The 19,596-nt window shown below is 46.4% G+C and overlaps 1 protein-coding gene across 2 annotated transcripts in view; it reads right to left on the bottom strand.

Moving 5' to 3' along the window:
• Positions 1-9,830: 9,830 nt before the first annotated feature.
• The window catches only part of HUNK (hormonally up-regulated Neu-associated kinase), a 134,546-nt gene continuing 124,780 nt past the window's right edge, over positions 9,831-19,596 (bottom strand). For both annotated transcript variants that reach the window (XM_030806251.1, XM_003263855.4), the window contains 2 exons: positions 15,910-16,090; positions 9,831-13,328 (listed from right to left, as the gene is read on the bottom strand). In XM_030806251.1, the coding sequence (XP_030662111.1) occupies positions 12,670-13,328; positions 15,910-16,090 (840 nt within the window). In that variant the 3' untranslated portion in view covers positions 9,831-12,669. The remainder of the gene's footprint in view (positions 13,329-15,909; positions 16,091-19,596) is intronic.

Below are 19,596 nucleotides of genomic sequence, written 5' to 3'. Positions count from 1 at the left end.
AAGTAGCTGGGATTACAGGTGCCTGCCACAACGCCCAGCTAATTTTTTGTATTTTTAGTAGAGATGGGGTTCCACTATGTTGGCCAGGCTGGTCTCAAACTCCTGACCTCGTGACCCGCCCACCTCAGCCTCTCAAAGTGCTGGGATTACAGGCATGAGCCACCACGCCCGGCCCAGACCTCACATTTTTATAAGGGCACTTGTCAGATTTGATTAGGTTCCTTCCTAAAGGCCTCATTTTAACTTACTCACCTCTTTAAATGCCCTATCTCTAAGTAGTCACATTCTGAGGTACTGGGGCTGAGAGTTTCAACATATGAATTTGTGGAGGAAAGAATTCAGCCCAAAACACTCTCCTTAAATATTAACATTTACCAATGCTAATTATTTTATTTTAAAAAAGTAACTGTTTACTAAGAGCTGCTATAATTGTGTGACAATTGGAAAAGGCTAGTCCAGTTTTAGGGTACCTTTAAATGGCAGGCATCTCGGCCGGGCACGGTGGCTCATGCCTGTAATCCTGGAACTTTGGGAAGCCAAGGCGGGCGTATCACTTGAGGTCGGGAGTCCGAGACCAGCCTGGCCAACATGGTGAAACCCTCGTCTCTACTAAAAATACAAACATTAGCTGGGCATGGTGGTGTGTGCCTATAGTCTCAGCTACTCAGGAGGCTGAGGCACGAGAATCGCTTGAACCCAGGAGGTGGAGGTTGCAGTGAATTGAGATTGCGCCACTGCATTCCAGCCTGGGTGACAGAGGGAGACTCCATCTCAAAACAAAAGCAAAGGCAAAAACAAAAACAAAGAACAAATAAATGGCAGGCAGCTGTACTTTCCCTAAGATGGGAGAAACATTAGCTGCACCCCAAATAGCCCTATGCTCCCGTATTTCCCAGCCTCTTACTCACAGACAAGGCAGTATGACCAGTTCCAGTCAATGGGCTGTGGGAGAAGTGATGAGCCCCCTCATAGAGAATTTAAGGGCTGGTGGAAAACTCTCCAGCTGTGCCTTCCTGTGCTGGAGCAGCCAAAGACGTTTCATTCTGAAGGGACAGAGCCACAAGCTGGATGTAGCCTGGATCCCTGAGTCACCATATGGAAGACAGCCGTTTTGTAGTCAGCCCAGCCTCATAAAAATATTTTAAGAAATAAACCTTTATTGGGCAAGTCACAGAGATTTGGAATTTAATTTGTGATCATAGCAAAGCCTAATCTGTCTAGCATACTGGTTGCCAGAGGAGGTGACCACTGAACACTGATGAAGGAGTCAGGGGAAGGCATTCTCATCTCAGATCTGCCAAGAACTTCACTGCCCTACTTTCGGCAAGAAGACTTGTTCCCAATATAGGCTTGCAATTTGCCCTTTCCAGCTGGCTATAGTCACAAGACTAGAAAGAACACATTTTTAAAAAAATATATAGAGTTTAAATGTAAACCAAAGCCTTTGCTTTCAAAATTGCTAATGGCCCATCTTCCAAGTAGGAAATACAAAGAGCTGAGGCCCTGAAGTCAGACCCGTTTATTTTTTTCACCTGTAAATGATACAGCTTCCTGTGCCATCTTTAAGTTTTAAATCACTCAACTCCAATTGATCCTCAAGTTTGCTCCACATAAAGCTATTCTATCCTTCCAAAATTGTTTGCCCCAAATGCCTCATTATTGGAACACCATCAGCTCAGATGTGGATACCTGTGGAGGGGGACTTCAAATTCTGAAATGTTCCTCACCTTGTCTTCCAAAGCCTCCTCAGCTTTCTCCCCCAACCCCGGTCCCTTAGTGCCCACAGACATCAACTCCTAGAGATAACTGTGTGTCACAAAAACATGTCCACAGAGAGGAAGTACAAATATATACCCCATTTGTCTTTGCAACCAGATGTCTGGAAAGCTCCCTTGACAGAAAAGCTGCCACAAATAATATACTCATTTACTACTCAGGAAATACACTCCCTTCATTGAAAAGTGATGACATGAAATTGAACCAACTCCCAGTACCGCTCTGAATTATTCTTACTGTGCCTGTAGCTCACAGAAGACCCTACAAAGAAAATAAATACAATAACCAACAGGCTTCCAGACTCCCCCTAAAAGATAGCAGTTTTGCATTCTTTTTTTTTTTTTTTTTTTTTTTTTTTTGGAGTTTGTATGAGTTTGTTTTATTTACTTGTTTCTTTTTTTTTTTTTTTTTGTTATACTTTAGGGTTTTAGGGTACATGTGCACAATGTGCAGGTTTGTTACATATGTATCCATGTGCCATGTTGATTTCCTGCACCCATTAACTCGTCATTTAGCATTAGGTGTATCTCCTAATGCTGTCCCTCCCCCCTCCCCCCACCCCACAACAGTCCCCGGAGTGTGATGTTCCCCTTCCTGTGTCCATGAGTTCTCATTGTTCAATTCCCACCTATGAGAGAGAACATGCGGTGTTTGGTTTTTTGTCCTTGCGATAGTTTACTGAGAATGATGTTTTCCAGTTTCATCCATGTCCCTACAAAGGACACGAACTCATCATTTTTTATGGCTGCATAGTATTCCATGGTGTATATGTGCCACATTTTCTTAATCCAGTCTATCGTTGTTGGACATTTGGGTTGGTTCCAACTCTTTGCTATTGTGAATAGTGCCGCAATAAACATACGTGTGCATGTGTCTTTATAGCAGCATGATTTATAGTCCTTTGGGTATATACCCAGTAATGGAATGGCTGGGTCAAATGGTATTTCTAGTTCTAGATCCCTGAGGAATCGCCACACTGACTTCCACAATGGTTGAACTAGTTTACAGTCCCACCAACAGTGTAAAAGTGTTCCTATTTCTCCACATCCTCTCCAGCACCTGTTGTTTCCTGATTTTTTAATGATGGCCATTCTAACTGGTGTGAGATGGTATCTCACTGTGGTTTTGATTTGCATTTCTCTGATGGCCAGTGATGATGAGCATTTCTTCATGTGTTTTCTGGCTGCATAAATGTCTTCTTTTGAGAAGTGTCTGTTCATGTCCTCTGCCCACTTTTTGATGGGGTTGTTTGTTTTTTTCTTGTAAATTTGTTTGAGTTCATTGTAGATTCTGGATATTAGCCCTTTGTCAGATGAGTAGGTTGCAAAAATTTTCTCCCATTCTGTAGGTTGCCTGTTCATTCTGATGATAGTTTCTTTTGCTGTGCAGAAGCTCTTTAGTTTAATGAGATCCCATTTGTCGATTTTGGCTTTTGTTGCCATTGCTTTTGGTGTTTTAGACATGAAGTCCTTGCCCACGCCTATGTCCTGAATGGTATTGCCTAGGTTTTCTTGTAGGATTTTAATGGTTTTAGGTCTAACATATAAGTCTTTAATCCATCTTGAATTAATTTTTGTATAAGGTGTAAGGAAGGGATCCAGTTGCAGCTTTCTACATATGGCTAGCCAGTTTTCCCAGCACCATTTATTAAATAGGGAATCCTTTCCCCATTTCTTGTTTTTGTCAGGTTTGTCAAAGATCAGATAGTTGTAGCTATGCGGCATCATTTCTGAGGGCTCTGTTCTGTTCCATTGATCTATGTCTCTGTTGTGGTACCAGTACCATGCTATTTTGGTTACTGTAGCCTTGTAGTATAGTTTAAAGTCAGGTAGCGTGATGCCTCCAGCTTTGTTCTTTTGGCTTAGGATTGACTTGGCGATGCGGGCTCTTTTTTGGTTCCATATGAACTTTAAAGTAGTTTTTTCCAATTCTGTGAAGAAAGTCATTGGTAGCTTGATGGGGATGGCATTGAATCTATAAATTACCTTGGGCAGTATGGCCATTTTCACGATATTGATTCTTCCAACCCATGAGCATGGAATGTTCTTCCATTTGTTTGTATCCTCTTTTATTTCATTGAGCAGTGGTTTGTAGTTCTCCTTGAAGAGGTCCTTCACCTCCCTTGTAAGTTGGATTCCTAGGTATTTTATTCTCTTTGAAGCAATTGTGAATGGGAGTTCACTCATGATTTGGCTCTCTGTTTGTCTGTGATTGGTGTACAAGAATGCTTGTGATTTTTGTACATTAATTTTGTATCCTGAGACTTCGCTGAAGTTGCTAATCAGCTTAAGGAGATTTTGGGCTGAGACAATGGGGTTTTCTAGATATACAATCATGTCATCTGCAAACAGGGACAATTTGACTTCCTCTTTTCCTAATTGAATACCTTTTATTTCCTTCTCCTGCCTGATTGCTCTGGCCAGAACTTCCAGCACTATGTTGAATAGGAGCGGTGAGAGAGGGCATCCCTGTCTTGTGCCAGTTTTCAGAGGGAATGCTTCCAGTTTTTGCCCATTCAGTATGATATTGGCTGTGGGTTTGTCATAGATAGCTCTTATTATTTTGAGATACGTCCCATCAATACCTAATTTGTTGAGAGTTTTTAGCATGAAGGGTTGTTGAATTTTGTCAAAGGCCTTTTCTGCATCTATTGAGATAATCATGTGGTTTTTGTCTTTGGTTCTGTTTATATGCTGGATTACATTTATTGATTTGCGTATGTTGAACCAGCCTTGCATCCCAGGGATGAAGCCCACTTGATCATGGTGGATAAGCTTTTTGATGTGCTGCTGGATTCGGTTTGCCAGTATTTTATTGAGGATTTTTGCATCAATGTTCATCAAGGATATTGGTCTGAAATTCTCTTTTTTGGTTATGTCTCTGCCAGGTTTTGGTATCAGGACGATGCTGGCTTCATAAAATGTGTTAGGGAGGATTCCCTCTTTTTCTATCGATTGGAATAGTTTCAGAAGGAATGGTACCAGTTCCTCCTTGTACCTCTGGTAGAATTCAGCTGTGAATCCATCAGCTCCTGGACTCCTTTTGGTTGGTAAGCTATTGATTATTGCCACAATTTCAGAACCTGTTATTGGTCTATTCAGAGATTCAACTTCTTCCTGGTTTAGTCTTGGGAGGGTGTATTTGTCGAGGAATTTATCCATTTCTTCTAGATTTTCTAGTTTATTTGCATAGAGGTGTTTGTAGTATTCTCTGATGGTAGATTGTATTTCTGTGGGATCGGTGGTGATATCCCCTTTTTCGTTTTTTATTGCATCTATTTGATTCTTCTCTCTTTTCTTCTTTATTAGTCTTGCTAGCGGTCCATCAATTTTGTTGATCCTTTCAAAAAACCAGCTCCTGGATTCATTAATTTTTTGAAGGGTTTTTTGTGTCTCTATTTCCTTCAGTTCTGCTCTGATTTTAGTTATTTCTAGCCTTCTGCTAGCTTTTGAATGTGTTTGCTCTTGCTTTTCTAGTTCTTTTAATTGTGATGTTAGGGAGTCAATTTTGGATCTTTCCTGCTTTCTCTTGTGGGCATTTAGTGCTATAAATTTCCCTCTACACACTGCTTTGAATGTGTCCCAGAGATTCTGGTATGTTGTGTCTTTGTTCTCGTTGGTTTCAAAGAACATCTTTATTTCTGCCTTCATTTCATTATGTACCCAATAGTCATTCAGGAGCAGGTTGTTCAGTTTCCATGTAGTAGAGCGGTTTTGAGTGAGTTTCTTAATCCTGAGTTCTAGTTTGATTGCACTGTGGTCTGAGAGACAGTTTGTTATAATTTCTGTTCTTTTACATTTGCTGAGGAGAGCTTTACTTCCAACTATGTGGTCAATTTTGGAATAGGTGTGGTGTGGTGCTGAAAAAAATGTATATTCTGTTGACTTGGGGTGGAGAGTTCTGTAGATGTCTATTAGGTCCACTTTATGTAGAGCTGAGTTCAATTCCTGGATATCCTTGTTAACTTTCTGTCTCGTTGATCTGTCTAATGCTGACAGTGGGGTGTTAAAATCTCCCATTATTATTGTGTGGGAGTTTAAGTCCCTTTGTAGGTCACTCAGGACTTGCTTTATGAATCTGGGTGCTCCTGTGTTGGGTGCATATATATTTAGGATAGTTAGCTCTTCTTGTTGAATTGATCCCTTTACCATTATGTAATGGCCTTCTTTGTCTCTTTTGATCTTTGTTGGTTTAAAGTCTATTTTATCAGAGACTAGGATTGCAACCCCTGCCTTTTTTTGTTTTCCAGTTGCTTGATAGATCTTCTTCCATCCCTTTATTTTGAGTCTATGTGTGTCTCTGCACGTGAGATGGGTTTCCTGAATACAGCACACTGATGGGTCCTGACTCCTTATCCAGTTTGCCAGTCTGTGTCTTTTGATTGGAGCATTTAGCCCATTTACATTTAACGTTAATATTGTTATGTGTGAATCTGATCCTGTCATTATGATGTTAGTTGGTTATTTTGCTCGTTAGTTGCTATAGTTTCTTCCTAGTCTCGATGGTCTTTACAATTTGGCATGTTTTTGCAGTGGCTGGTGCCGGTTGTTCCTTTCCATGTTTAGTGCTTCCTTCAGGAGCTCTTTTAGGGCAGGCCTGGTGGTGACAAAATCACTCAGCGTTTGCTTGTCTGTAAAGTGTTTTATTTCTCCTTCACTTATGAAGCTTAGTTTGGCGGGATAGGAGATTCTGGGTTGAAAATTCTTTTCTTTAAGAATGTTGAATATCGGCCCCCACTCTCTTCTGGCTTGTAGAGTTTCTGCTGAGAGATCAGCTGTTAAGTCTGATGGGCTTCCCTTTGTGGGTAACCGGACCTTTCTCTCTGGCTGCCCTTAACATTTTTTCTTTCATTTCAACTTTGGTGAATCTGACAATAATGTGTCTTGGAGTTGCCCTTCTCGAGGAGTATCTTTGTGGCATTCTCTGTATTTCCTGAATCTGAATGCTGGCCTGCCTTGCTAGATTGGGGAAGTTCTCCTGGATAATATCTTGCAGAGTGTTTTCCAACTTGGTTCCATTCTCCCCATCATTTTCAGGTACACCAATCAGACGTAGGTTTGGTCTTTTCACATAGTCCCAAATTTCTTGGAGGCTTTGTTCATTTCTTTTTATCCTTTTTTCTCTAAACTTCCCTTCTCTCTTCATTTCATTCATTTCATCTTCCATCAGCGATACCCTTTCTTCCAGTTGATCGCATCAGCTACTGAGGCTTCTGCAATCTTCGCGTAGTTCTCGAAACTTGGCTTTCAGCTCCATCAGCTCCTTGAAGCCCTTCTCTCCATTGGTTATTCTAGTTATCCATTCTTCTAATTTTTTTTCAAAGTTTTTAACTTCTTTGCTGTTGTTTTGAATTTCCTCTCGTAGCTCAGAGTAGTTTGATCGTCTGAAGCCTTCTTCTCTCAACTCATCAAAGTCATCCTCCATCCAGCTTTGTTCCGTTGCTGGTGAGGAACTGCGTTCCTTTGGAGGAGGAGAGGTGCTCTGTTTTTTAGAGTTTCCAGTTTTTTTGGTCTGTTTTTTCCCCATCTTTGTGGTTTTATCTACTTTTTGTCTTTGATGATGGTGATGTACAGATGGGTTTTTGGTGTGGATGTGTTTTCTGTTTGTTAGTTTTCCTTCTACCAGACAGGACCCTCAGCTGCAGGTCTGTTGGAGTTTACTAGAGGTGCACTCCAGACCCTGTTTGGCTGGGTGTCAGCAGCGGTGGCTGCAGAACAGCGGATTTTCGTGAGACCACAAATTCAGCTGTCTGATAGTTCCTCTGAAAGTTTTGTCTCAGAGAAGTACCAGGTTGAATGAGGTGTCAGTCTGTCCCTACTTGGGGGGTGCCTCCCAGTTAGGCTGCTCAGGGGTGAGGGACCCACTTTAGGAGGCAGTCTGACCGTTCTCAGATCTCCAGCTGCATGCTGGGAGAACCACTACTCTCTTCAAAGCTGTCAGTCAGACAGGGACATTTAAGTCTGTGGAAGTTCTTGCAGAGTTTTTGTTTGTCTGTGCCCTGCCCCCAGAGGTGGAGCCTACAGAGGCAGGCAGGCCTCCTTGAGCTGTGGTGGGCTCCACCCAGTTCGAGCTTCCTGGCTGCTTTGTTTACCTAAGCAAGCCTGGGCAATGGCGGGCGCCCCTCCCCCAGCCTCGCTGCCGCCTCGCAGCTTGATCTCAGACTGCTGTGCTAGCAATCAGCGAGACTCCGTGGGCATAGGACCCTCCGAGCCAGGTGCGGGACACAATCTCCTAGTGTGCCGTTTTCCAGGCCCGTTGGAAAAGCGCAGTATTAGGATGGGACTGACCCGATATTCCAGGTGCCGTCTGCTTCCCCTTTCTTTGACTAGGAAAGGGAACTCCCTGACCCCTTGCGCTTCCCGAGTGAGGCAATGCCTCGCCCCGCTTCGGCTCGCTCACAGTGCGCTTCACCGACTGTCCTGCACCCACTGTTAGGCACTCCCTAGTGAGATGAAACCAGTACCTCAAGCAGAAATGCAGAAATCACCCGTCTTCTGTGTCGCTGGGGCTGGGAGCTGGAGACCGGAGCTGTTCCTATTCGGCCACCTTGGCTCCACCTCATCCAGTTTTGCATTCTTTCTAAATTTGCTTCAGTGTATGATATGGCTCTATAGGAAATGTTTTATTGATTTAATCTAGTAAAACCCAGTAGCCTCTTAATAGCTAAAGTAGATAACAAGGCTATCCAGGGGTTTGCTGTTTACTTGGGAAGTCAATTGAGAAAGACAGAGTTCCCAAAGAAAGCTGTCTTCCTCCAGCATCAAGAGTGGATGGGACAAAGAGCGTAAGGCTCAGGAAGCTGCACAGTTTTGAAAAGGTCTTAAAAATGCAAGACCTGGTCCCTGCAGGAACTTCAAAAATACCTGTTGCAATGACAGCTTGATCTGTTGTTGACATCCCCCTCTGACCATGGCAGCCACTGATTTCTCCGTGTTCTTTGAGGGAGAAACTCTGTTCCAGGCCAGCTCTAATGCTAGCTCATCTGGGGATTCTGGGGTGTCCTTAAACCATCTGGGGCCCTAGTTTTCCCTTCTTCAGAAAGGCTAGGGCTGAGCCAGAGAATCTTAGATCCTTTTCTATTCTAAAGTGTTGTGATTCTTACAAGAAAACATTGTCATCAAAACTAGATACTTGTTCTTTTCCCCCAGAATCCAACTATTGAGGGCTTCATGCAGTCAACAGTGAGCTTCTCCACTTTCTATGTGACCCTCTAAGGCTTCATCCCCTCACCGTCCAGGGAGAAACAAGGGTTAAAGCAAGGTGGTATATATGAAAAACGTTTTGTGAACAGTTATGAAGGAAGCAGTAACTGGGACAATTTCAAGAGGTCATCTAGATCCCACCCTCCCATTCCATCCCAACATCCCTCTTCCCCTATCCATGACCAAGTCCTCCTACAAAGACAAAATCTAGAAGTCATGTTCAGACCTGTCATTCTTCATGTGCCATTTTCAGAGTCTCCAAGGAAGATCCTAATCTCCCCAAATGAAAAAGGTTGATTCTTCTCGAACTGCCACCTGCAGTGTGTATGGCAGAAAGACTCTTGTAGGCACACCTGTTGCAGGAAAAATAAGGCAGGGAAACTGGCCCAGAAAATGCCCCCCAATGCAATTCCCGCTTGTTTCCTGTCAGATGCTAGGTCAAGAGCTTTACGTAAGGCCAGGTGCAGTGGCTCACGCCTGTAATCTCAGCACTTTGGGAGGCCAAGGTGGGCAGATCGCTGGAGCCCAGGAGTTTGAGATCAGCCTGAGCAACATGGCAAAACCCCGTTTCTACAAAATACAAAAAAAATTAGCTAGGCATTGTGGTGCACAACTGTAGTCCCAGCTACTTGGGAGGCTGAGATGGGAGGATCGCTTGAATCTGGAGAGGTTGAGGCTGCAGTGAACTGTGATTGTGCCACTGCACTCCAGCCTGGGTGACAGAGCAAGACCCTGTCTCAAAAAAAAAAAAAAAAAAAAAAAAAAGAACTTCACATAAAAGATGGCACCTGTACTATTATTTGCAATGTACTTAGATGTTTTAAGATTTATCAGCAAATAAAGAAGCAGTCATAGTGAGGGAAAAGTGTATTTCACAGTCATTACAAAAGTACATATATCTAATAATGGTGACATAAATATAGTCCTTACTTATGACCAAATCATACGATTAAAATGGACATTTCCTCCTGGACTTCACACAATGACAGTCCAGTCAATTTCTGTCAGTAACTACAGGGTGACTGGAATCACAGGCACAGACTGAGGAAGACAGTCACGGTCGAACAGACAACACGCTTCGGACTTACCAAAGGGAGAGTCAAGCTTTCCATATAAATATAATAAAATAATAAAGAATCTAACATTTCTCCTTTCACTCAGTTTCATAGATTTGTCGGGTGCTCACACACACACACAAATACAGTTGATCCCCTTTCCTCACTCCCCCTCCCCCTCAGCTCTCACTGGGTTTAGAATAAACCTGAGTTCAGAGTCCAGGTCACCAACGGCAACGCGGTCAGTTAGCGGCACATCTGCAGCTGTTCTTGAAGCATGCCAGGAATGAGAAGCACGTTCTCCACGAGCTAACGGCAAGGCGGAAGCACTCCTGTTCTCAAGGAAAAGGTATCAGGGGCTCCAGAAAGTTCCCAATGCACAGGTATACACCCTGCAAGCCTGCAAAGTGGAGCCATTGCAGCTGGAAACCGTCTTTAGAAAAGGTACACTTCATGTCAAATGGAGAGACGGTCTTAGATGATTATTTTCCTCTCTCTGCTTATAAAGTTCTATTTTCTTTTTTTGGAGACAGGGTCTCACTTTGCCATCTAGGCTGGAATGCAGTAGCATGATCTTGGCTCACTGCAGCCTCGACCTCCTAGGTTCAAGTGATCCTCCCACCTCAGTCCCCGAAGTAGCTGGGACTACAGGCACGTGCCACCACACCCAGCTAATTTTTTTGTATTTTTTGGTAGAGATGGGCTTTTGCCATGTTTCCCAGGCTGCTCTCAAACTCCTGAGCTCAAGCAATCCACCTGCCTCAGCCTCCCAAAGTGCTGGGATTACAGGCGTGAGTCACCACGCCTGGCCTAAAAGCTCTGTTTTCAATGGTAAGTTCTGGAACCCAGTCTGAAGCTATACAAAAAATAACACCAATGGCCAAGGGGTCCTGACTTCATCCTAGAATGCCCTAGAGCTGCAGTGATCCCCTAGGGAAGAAAGAGGCAGCTCCAGGTCTCGACAAGGTTGGCCAAATATCCATTCTCTCCTGCTCTGTCAGAGACGTGAGGGACTGAAGGATGTCACCACTGGTGAAGGAGAGAATGACTCAGAACTACCTCTCTGCCCTCTGGCAAGGCTGCCTGCCAGGGAAACAAAGGCTGGCTTTGCAATTCTAGATTTGGGTTTTGGGATCCATGGACTGAGATAACTATACGAGGTGGCCACAGAGGTGGTCTCTGGTCACACCTGCACCGGTCAAAAGTTGAAGACTCCAGGCCATTCTGTAACCAGTCTCCTACACTAACCCCTATCCAACCTGTGCTGATGAGTCTTCTTTTTCTGATTCTTCTCACCAATGATTGCACCCTCTCAAGTGCCAGCTGGATACAGTCAGACAACACGGGGGTTCACAAAACACACACAGGGGGCACAGACACAATACTGGAGACACATCTTTGGTTCGATCCTTGGAGAAAGGTGTGAAAACACAACGTGGACTGAACCCTGTTGGAGGAGCTCGGCTTTCCTCGAAGAAGAAACCGGCCTGTATCTGAACAGGTTCTCTGCCAGGCAAGCCTGCTCCCAGCTCCCAGCAAACTCACTGAGCTCTGACCCACACTAGTTCTGTGGGCAGCTTGAAATCTGCATCGCACAGAGGTAATGCTGCCTTCTCGCCATCTGAATTATGCTCTGAATTGTCACAATCATCTTTTCTCTCTTTCTACAGAACCAGCTGTAACCATGTTCTATGCCTTCCAGAAGGATGAGGGCTATGCCTTAAACAACAGGATGAACACAGGACCACCAAGACTTGCCCTGCCTGTGGGCCACAGCACTCAGCACATCACCACAGTCAGCTTGTTTGCTCTCCACCCTGAACCCTCCTGTGAAAACGTGAGTTTGGTGGAATTGCTTCTCATCTCTCCATCCAAGTTTTAAAAAATTATGTTATTTCCATTTACCGACATCACATTTAAAAAAAAATATCTTTGGAAAAGATAATTCAATTATTAGCATGTTTCAACAACAATCTGTCAAAATCTTGCTTGGGAAATGAGTGTCTCCTTCAGTCTTTCTCTTCTGTCGGGGTCCCCACTGTTTGGTTTGATCTTGGTCCAAAGCTCTTCTCCGTCTTCCTCTGAGGATCCCGGGCCTGTCCCCGGCTCCTGCTGGCCTTCGGGGTAATCCCTGCTATGAAAGGCAGGGCTGCTACACTCCGCAGGGGAAACGTGGCCTGGATGAATGACTGTGATATTGTTCTCTCCCTGTGACTGTGGCCGACTGCTGTGAGAGGCACACATGTAGCACAGCGTGAAGAAATGTGGTAACAGTCCATAATCTGAGTGCCCCAGAAGGCTCATGCCCCGTTCTCCCCCCAAGCCTGGGGGAAGTGGGAACCGGAAAGGGTTGGTGAGTGCTTGGGAGGAGGGAAGATCTGAATGATAGGAATTGGCTGCCCCTGGAGCCAACCCTCCTAGCGATTCCAGCATCTCTGAGGGTCCCTAAGCGAGGTTGGGTTGTGCAGGCTTTGGGTCTGTGGATTCAGCTACAGGTGGGACACTGCATGGCAGGAACCAATGGGGCAACTAAGGATGCTCTACGCGGGGTCTTGGAATGTTCACACCCTCACAGATGTGTGGAGCTCTGTTCCGTTGCTGTTTGCTAGAGATACCCCAAATCCCGCTGGCCCAAGTTAGCACTGGGTCTTGACCCCATCGGCCATGTCAAAGGCAAGGTTCACGGGGGCTAGGGGCTGCAGTGGGGGCAGGCTGGCCTCCAGGGGCCTATCTGCAGATGGCTGCAGACTCTGATGGCGCTTCCTCAACATCTGTCCGATGCCCATCATGGGGAACCGGCCTCGGCTTTTCACACAATTCGGGCTCCCCAGAGGCTGCATGGGGCCATTGCTGGAAACCGGAGGTGGGGAACACAGGCCCTCCTCTTTTGGGGAGCTGTTCTTATCTTCATGAGCAAAAGAGACCAGAGTTGGATGCAAAGGAGTATGGAGAGGCGACATGCTTCCAGATGGCAGACCCGGGGACAGCGTCCTCTCGCTGGAATTTCTGCGAGCCAAGCTGACCGGGGAGTTCAGAACCCTGTAGTGATGAGAGGGAGACAGCACTTCTATGTGGTCGTCGCGCTCCACAGACTCGAAGGAGCACACCATGTCCAGCATCAGGGGGTCTTCCTTGTGGGGGATGCCAGTGCTTCCGGGCCCTGGCTGATGGGGCTCCGGTTTCTTCACAATCCTCGGGGTCCTGGGAGGTGGCACAGGGATGAACTCCATGGAAGAAGAAGCCACACAATTGGAATCCGAGGTTTTGCGGAAAATATTGCGGCAGCCAAAGGAATCTGCACACCAAGAAAGCGTAAACAATCATGAGGGTGCCTGGACAGTGCTCACGACCCTCCTCCTGCCTGCTGTGACCTCCAGCTTAACTGACACAGTTCCCCGCCAAGGTCAGAAGAAACCAACCAGCAAACAGCCTTGGCTACTTTGCAAAAGTCACCAGCAGCGTGTCACTCTCCCCACAGAGGGCAGGCAGTCTTTCTAGGACGGAGGGACAGAGGGCTGGCGACAGGAGGTCTCCTGGATTCCAATTTGCCTCATGGCCCCAGCCTAACATCATCCCTGCTTTTGGTTGCTTAAAATTCTGGACCCTAGGCAGTAGTGGCTCACGCCTGTAATCCTAGCACCTTGGGAGGCCAAGGTGGGAAGACTGCTTGAGCCCAGGAGTTCAAGACCAGCGTGGGCAATACGGCAAGACCCCAGTCTCTAAAGAAATTTTTAAAAATTAGCCGGGTGTAGTGGCATGCACCTGTGGTCCTAGCTACTTGGGAGACTGAGGTAGGAGGATCACCTGAGCCTGGGAAGTGGAGGCTGCAGTGAGCCGTGATGGCACTACTGCACTGCAGCCTGGGTGACAGAATGAGACTCTGTCTCAAAAAAAAAAAAAAAAGAAAAGAAAAAAAAAAATTCTGGACCTTGCCAAAGGATCTTGGAATAAAAAAGTACATGCACTCAACAGCACATCCACAAAACTCCCAGAAGCACACCAAGGTCCCCTGACTGAACTGCTGCCAATCTGGTCCTTGGACAGCCCACAGTGGAAGGCGTGTTTCCCTCATGACTTTTAAAAAATTTATTTATTGTGGTAAAAAACACGCAACAGAAACGTTATCATCTGAACCATTTTTAAGTGTACAGTTCAGCAGTAATAAGTATATTCACACTGTTGTAGAATCAATCTCCAGAACTGTCTTCCTGTTGCAAATCTAACACTCCATATACACCCCCACTCTCGGAAACCCCCAGCAACCACCATTTTACTGCCTGTCTCTATGAATCTAACCACTCTAGGGACCTCATATGAGTGGAATCACACAGTATCCGCCATCAGTGACTGGCGTGATTCACTTAGCATAATGTCCTCCAGGTTCATCTGTGTTGGAGCATGTGTCAGGATTTCCTTCCCTTTTAAGGCTCCCTCATGACTTCTGATCTGGATGGAGCCTCATCCAATTCCGAATGGGGGTAGAACATCATCCATCCATACAGTTAAGGCAACCTGCCAGATCCCCATGGTTTCTGTCTCTGGTTGGCATAGACTAGAATCCAGATTTGCAAACTGGGCCAGAAAAGAAAGGGGAAACCCCCTACAGATTTGGGGGTTAAAGCCAAGTTCATGCGGAATAAGCTCTGTCTTAGCTTCTTTCTTCTCCCATAACGTTTTATAGGCTCTGTGGAGGCCCAGTTGCAGGAGCAAGCTCCTGCCCACTGGGATCAATTTTGGGAGCAGCTGAGGACACTGGGAAGCCTCCCTGCCTTGCAGAAATAAACACACAGGCACCGAAATGAAACAGGCCGGCACAGGCACCTGAGATGCATCAGCAGAAAGAAGTAAAACTTCATTAATGGCCAAGGTCTCCAATGTTCCAGCTGCCACATGGACACTGCTGCCCCTCCCTGATCCACTGCATGCTCTGCCCCAGGGAAAGCAGGTTGCTTTGGGCAATGTGGGGACAGTGGCCTCTCTCCGGGAGCAGCATGGGAGGTAGAAGGACAGGAGGCAGATTCAAGTCCCGCTCAGGGACTAACTGCCCACTACACCTAAGTGTATCTCAGCCAGCCACGGCCCTCTCTGAACCTGGTTCTTCATATTTAAGGAGATTGAGTTCCAAGAAGTGTCTCATCCCCCTCAGTAATAAGAAGCTCTCCTCTACCTCACAGCTCTGCTTCAGGATGCCCTCAGCTCCTGTGTCCCCTCTTGGTGTTTCTACCATGTGTTAAGCCTGTGCCCAGTAAGGTCTGCTTTTTGCATCTTTTAACACTCGTCCCAGAGGAGGGAAACCCACATTTGTCAGTTCTCTGGGATGGGCTGGATTCTGACTCAGGTGAGGGAGCTTATATATGCATCTCATCTCATCTACCCAACAGCTCTGACAGGTGGGAGCCCTTACAAATAATCCAGTGAAGATCCTCAGCAGTAAAGGAACTCGGACCTCGGCTGGCAGTAGAGCTGGGATTTGAACTCAGGGAGATACCCGGTCTCTGCTCTGCACCCCATCTCTACTCCCACAATTCCTTACAGCCTCATCTCTGCCCCTGCAGTACCACACACCCTGACCTCTGCTCCTGCAATACTGTGCCTCCCAACCTCTGTTCTGACAATATCATCCACCCCAATTTCTGTTTCCATAATACTTTGCACCCCATCTCTGTTTTCTCAAATCCTTCCTGCACAGGTGGCTAATGCCACACAGCTTGGTCCCGGACTGTGCTCAGGCAACCTCAGGTCCATTAATCCTGCTTTTCTGTGGGCACAGGAATCATCTCTGCTCTAGGGCCCATTTGATCATCCCCTGTGGGGGCTACACAGCGGACACACAGCCCAACACGAGTGGCCTGAGAGAGTCCCCAGAGCTGACCCACCTTTGTCGGGGAAGCTGGACTTGGAGGCCTTCCGGTCCTTCAGGAGGGCTTTGGTGTTCTGAATCTGTGTCATGAGCGAGCCTGAGGGCTGTTTGTGCGAGGGAAGGTTCTTGTCCAACTTCTTAGAGAATGGTCGATGAAGAAAATCCCCTCTTTTTTCTTGTTCTTTGGGCTTTTTATCCTGCAAATCAGAAGCAAACATACGCACTTAGACACACACTAGAAGATACAATGAGATTCCTCTTTGAAAAGTCATCCAAACCGATTAGAGAAACTCCAGCTTTTCAATACTCTATGCTCTCAATGTGTGTTGAATGAGGGAGGAGCTGTGGCCCAGCCAATGCTCCAGGAAGCCCATCTCCCTCTGCCTGGGCAGTGAGTGGCCTTCAAAGGACCCCAGCTCCCTTTCGCTGTGCTCTTTCAAGGCATTCCAGCAAGGGCAGGGCATTCCTAGGAGGTCAATTCTTCTGGAACAAGCCCAACAAACTAAGATGAAGCAGAGCAGGACTTCTGGAAACCTACTGTCTGCATGTAAAGATTGTGCCTACAGTAATGGCTTTGCGAAGGCAACTGGAAACATAACTGCTTCCACCTTCACATCAGGTTCTATTTGGGGCAGTCAAGCCAACACAACACATACAACAAATCCAGAGAGCCCTGAGCGGTCCTGATGGGCTTCCAGCCCTTTCTACCCTAATTGTGTGAGCACTTACTTGCGTGCTTAGGACTCGTGTGTATGCACGTGTGAAGGAGGTAGCAGAATTTGCCTCGTGGTGGGTCATGTCTTTAGTGCAGTGTCTGGCAGCCTGCATGTTCTCAAAAAAGGCTGGCGGCATCTGAAGGTTTCATACATATGAAACTTTTTTTTTTTTTGAGGCAGGGTCTTGTGCTATCACCCAGGCTGGGGTGCAGTGGTATCATCATATCTCACTGCAACTCGAGCTCCTGGGCTCAAGTGATCCTCCCACCTCAGCCTCCTGAGTAGCTGGGACTACTGGTGTGCACCACCATGCCCAGCTATTTTTTAAAAAAAGATTTCTTGTACAGATGGGGTCTCGTTATGTTATCCAGGCTGGTTTTGAACTCCTGCCTCAAGCAACCCTCCTGTCTCAGCTTCCCAAAATGCTGGGACCACAGATGTGAGCCAAAACGCTTGGCAGTGGCCATTCTTTTTTTTCTTTTTTTTTCTTTTTTTTTTTTTTAAGACGGAGTCTCGCTCTATCGCCCAGGCCGGAGTGCAGTGGCGCGATCTCGGCTCACTGCAAGCTCTGCCTCCCAGGTTCACGCCATTCTCCTGCCTCAGCCTCTCCGAGCAGCTGGGACTACAGGCCCCGGCCACCACGCCCGGCCAATTTTTTGTATTTTTAGTAGAGACGGGGTTTCACCGTGGTCTCAATCTCCTGACCTCGTGATCCGCCCGCCTCGGCCTCCCAAAGTGCTGGGATTACAAGCGTGAGCCACCGCGCCCGGCCGTGGCCATTCTTTTGGTTTAAATCTTGCCTTCGTTGTACTAGATTATAATCCATCTGATAGGAATGAATTTGACTATTTTATATACCTTCAAGTCCACAGCCTCTGGCATAAAGCCAGATGCTTACAGAAAGCTTAATAAATAGTTATTAAAATGTTTTTTAAAAGGGCTGGTAGAAACTGAACTGAATTAAAACTAACTCAGTTCAAGCTTCTGGGAAGGGTGATGTCACTAAGAAGCAGCAGCAGTTCTTTTTCCAGCCCTAAAGCCTGTGTTTGGTGTTTACTATTAAAGCGACTCCACCTCTGACCTCACCGTGGGTGAGGAGGAAAAAAAGACTTTTCTTTTTCACATTTTTGCCCTCAACTTTAAGAGCATTTGCAAACCAAGAGAGCTCATCTATTTTTTCATTCATGTTGTTGAGAAGCTTCTCAGGGAAATATCTCTTTACACTTTCACAGCCCGTTCTAATAAGGATGTTCAAAGTCTGCAGATTAGAGTTCATGATGTCCAGTTTTTGAGTGGGAAAGACGACAGGGTAGATGTGGGAAGTGGGGATGCTGAGCCTCGTGGCAAGTGCCACTGTGAGGGGCTACAGCTCCCTGGGGCCCTGGCCTGTAGCTGATGTGGCTCCTCCCCAACAAAGAGGTGACATGGGAAGACAGGAGAGGCAAAGCTTCCTCAAACTCCCTCCTCGGCACCTTCACAGCTGCCACCAGCCTTTTTTGAGAACATGCAGGGTGCCAGACACTGCACTGAGGGCGTGACCTACCACAAGGCAAATTCTGCTACCTCCTTTACATGTGAAGAAACAGCCTGCAGCGCTTATGTAATCCACCCATGAGCCCGATGGAAACGCGGATTTTCCCAGCCCCGAAGTTGATGTTGTCAACCCTTGACTTGACACCACAGTCTCAGAGCCGGGGGCAGGGTCAGGCGGTTCCAGGGATGGAAAGGCCCAGAGGCAGGAGCATGCCACAGTCCTAGGCTCCTGCAGTGGGATCCGAATGTTCCAGAGAAGGTTCTGTGCTCCAGGGTGTTGTCTGGGATGCCATGAAGGGGAACGTGTCCTCCGGGTCACCTTGGTTGAAGCCAGCAAAGGACAATCACCGTTTTCCACGGCTTTCCTCTCCCTTTGTGTGCATGACACACCAACAGGCCACCTTCTCCAAGGCAAAGGAGAACAAGCTTTTGCACACACACTTACACACACAGAGACACACACCCATCCAGCAGCAAAGGCAATGTTACTGGCTTTCCTGAAAAATCTGGCACAATCTCCTTTTACTTGGTTCCCTTTCTCTACTTTTATGCAAAAGTCACCAGCTCTACCTGCTAACACCTTCTACAGGAAAACGTAATCAAATGCACCTTTGTCATACATTTCCAAACAATATTTGGCAGAAAAGACAACACTGCAGTTCCTTCTGTTTTAGGATTGCTTTTTAAATCGATCAGCAAACATTTTTTTTCAGGCTGCTCTGTGGCCCATAGCCGTGAGAGCTGCCGGTGGCTGTCTAGGTTTCTTTTCATTGCTTTCTAACTCTCCTTGGGTTCTCAAAAGCTTAACAATCAAGATGCAAAACTTCTGCGGACCAGTATCACCACCCAGTTACGGTCTATGGGCACCTAGTGGTGTGTAATGCGTGGGGGTTTGCTGTGGAAAGAGACCAAGGTTGGCCTGTAAGACCAAATTTCTCCTGTCGCTGACAAGGGGGCTATTTGGAAATGAGCAGAAAGCTGCTATGCGGGCAGAAAAGAGGAAAAATGCACCCCCGGGCAGAAAATTCCAGGAAACCCTGCCAAGGCCACCAACTTCATCCCAACATCCTGCACCCTGGTATGTCCTCCAAGAACCCCGAGAATATCCTTCTCCAGCTGAAAAGAATCAGTGATTTCATAGTAACCGGTTTCTAAGGAGAAATCAAGAAATTCACCCCACCTGCTCCCTGTCGGGGACAAACCTCAGAGTCAGTCCACGCAGAAGGGTCAACAGCCCAGAGAAAGCATGTTTATTTACAACTAGCCAATCTCCCTGCCCTCCAAGCACATGTTACCAAATGCAACCAATCACCCGATTAGACTTTTTCATTTGCATGGCCTGTTTTCTCCAAAAGAAATTTCCTAGGGAGCAGGATGCTAAATTGCCTTACATAACAGAAACAGATCTTCAGAGGGACTATCACCTCCCCCTTCCACATGCAAGCTCCTCACAC

This window comes from Nomascus leucogenys, chromosome 25 (genome assembly GCF_006542625.1).
Source record: "Nomascus leucogenys isolate Asia chromosome 25, Asia_NLE_v1, whole genome shotgun sequence".
NCBI lineage: Eukaryota > Metazoa > Chordata > Mammalia > Primates > Hylobatidae > Nomascus > Nomascus leucogenys.
The sequence above is the reverse complement of the archived record's forward strand: the minus strand, read 5'-3'. Positions and strand labels throughout refer to the sequence as shown.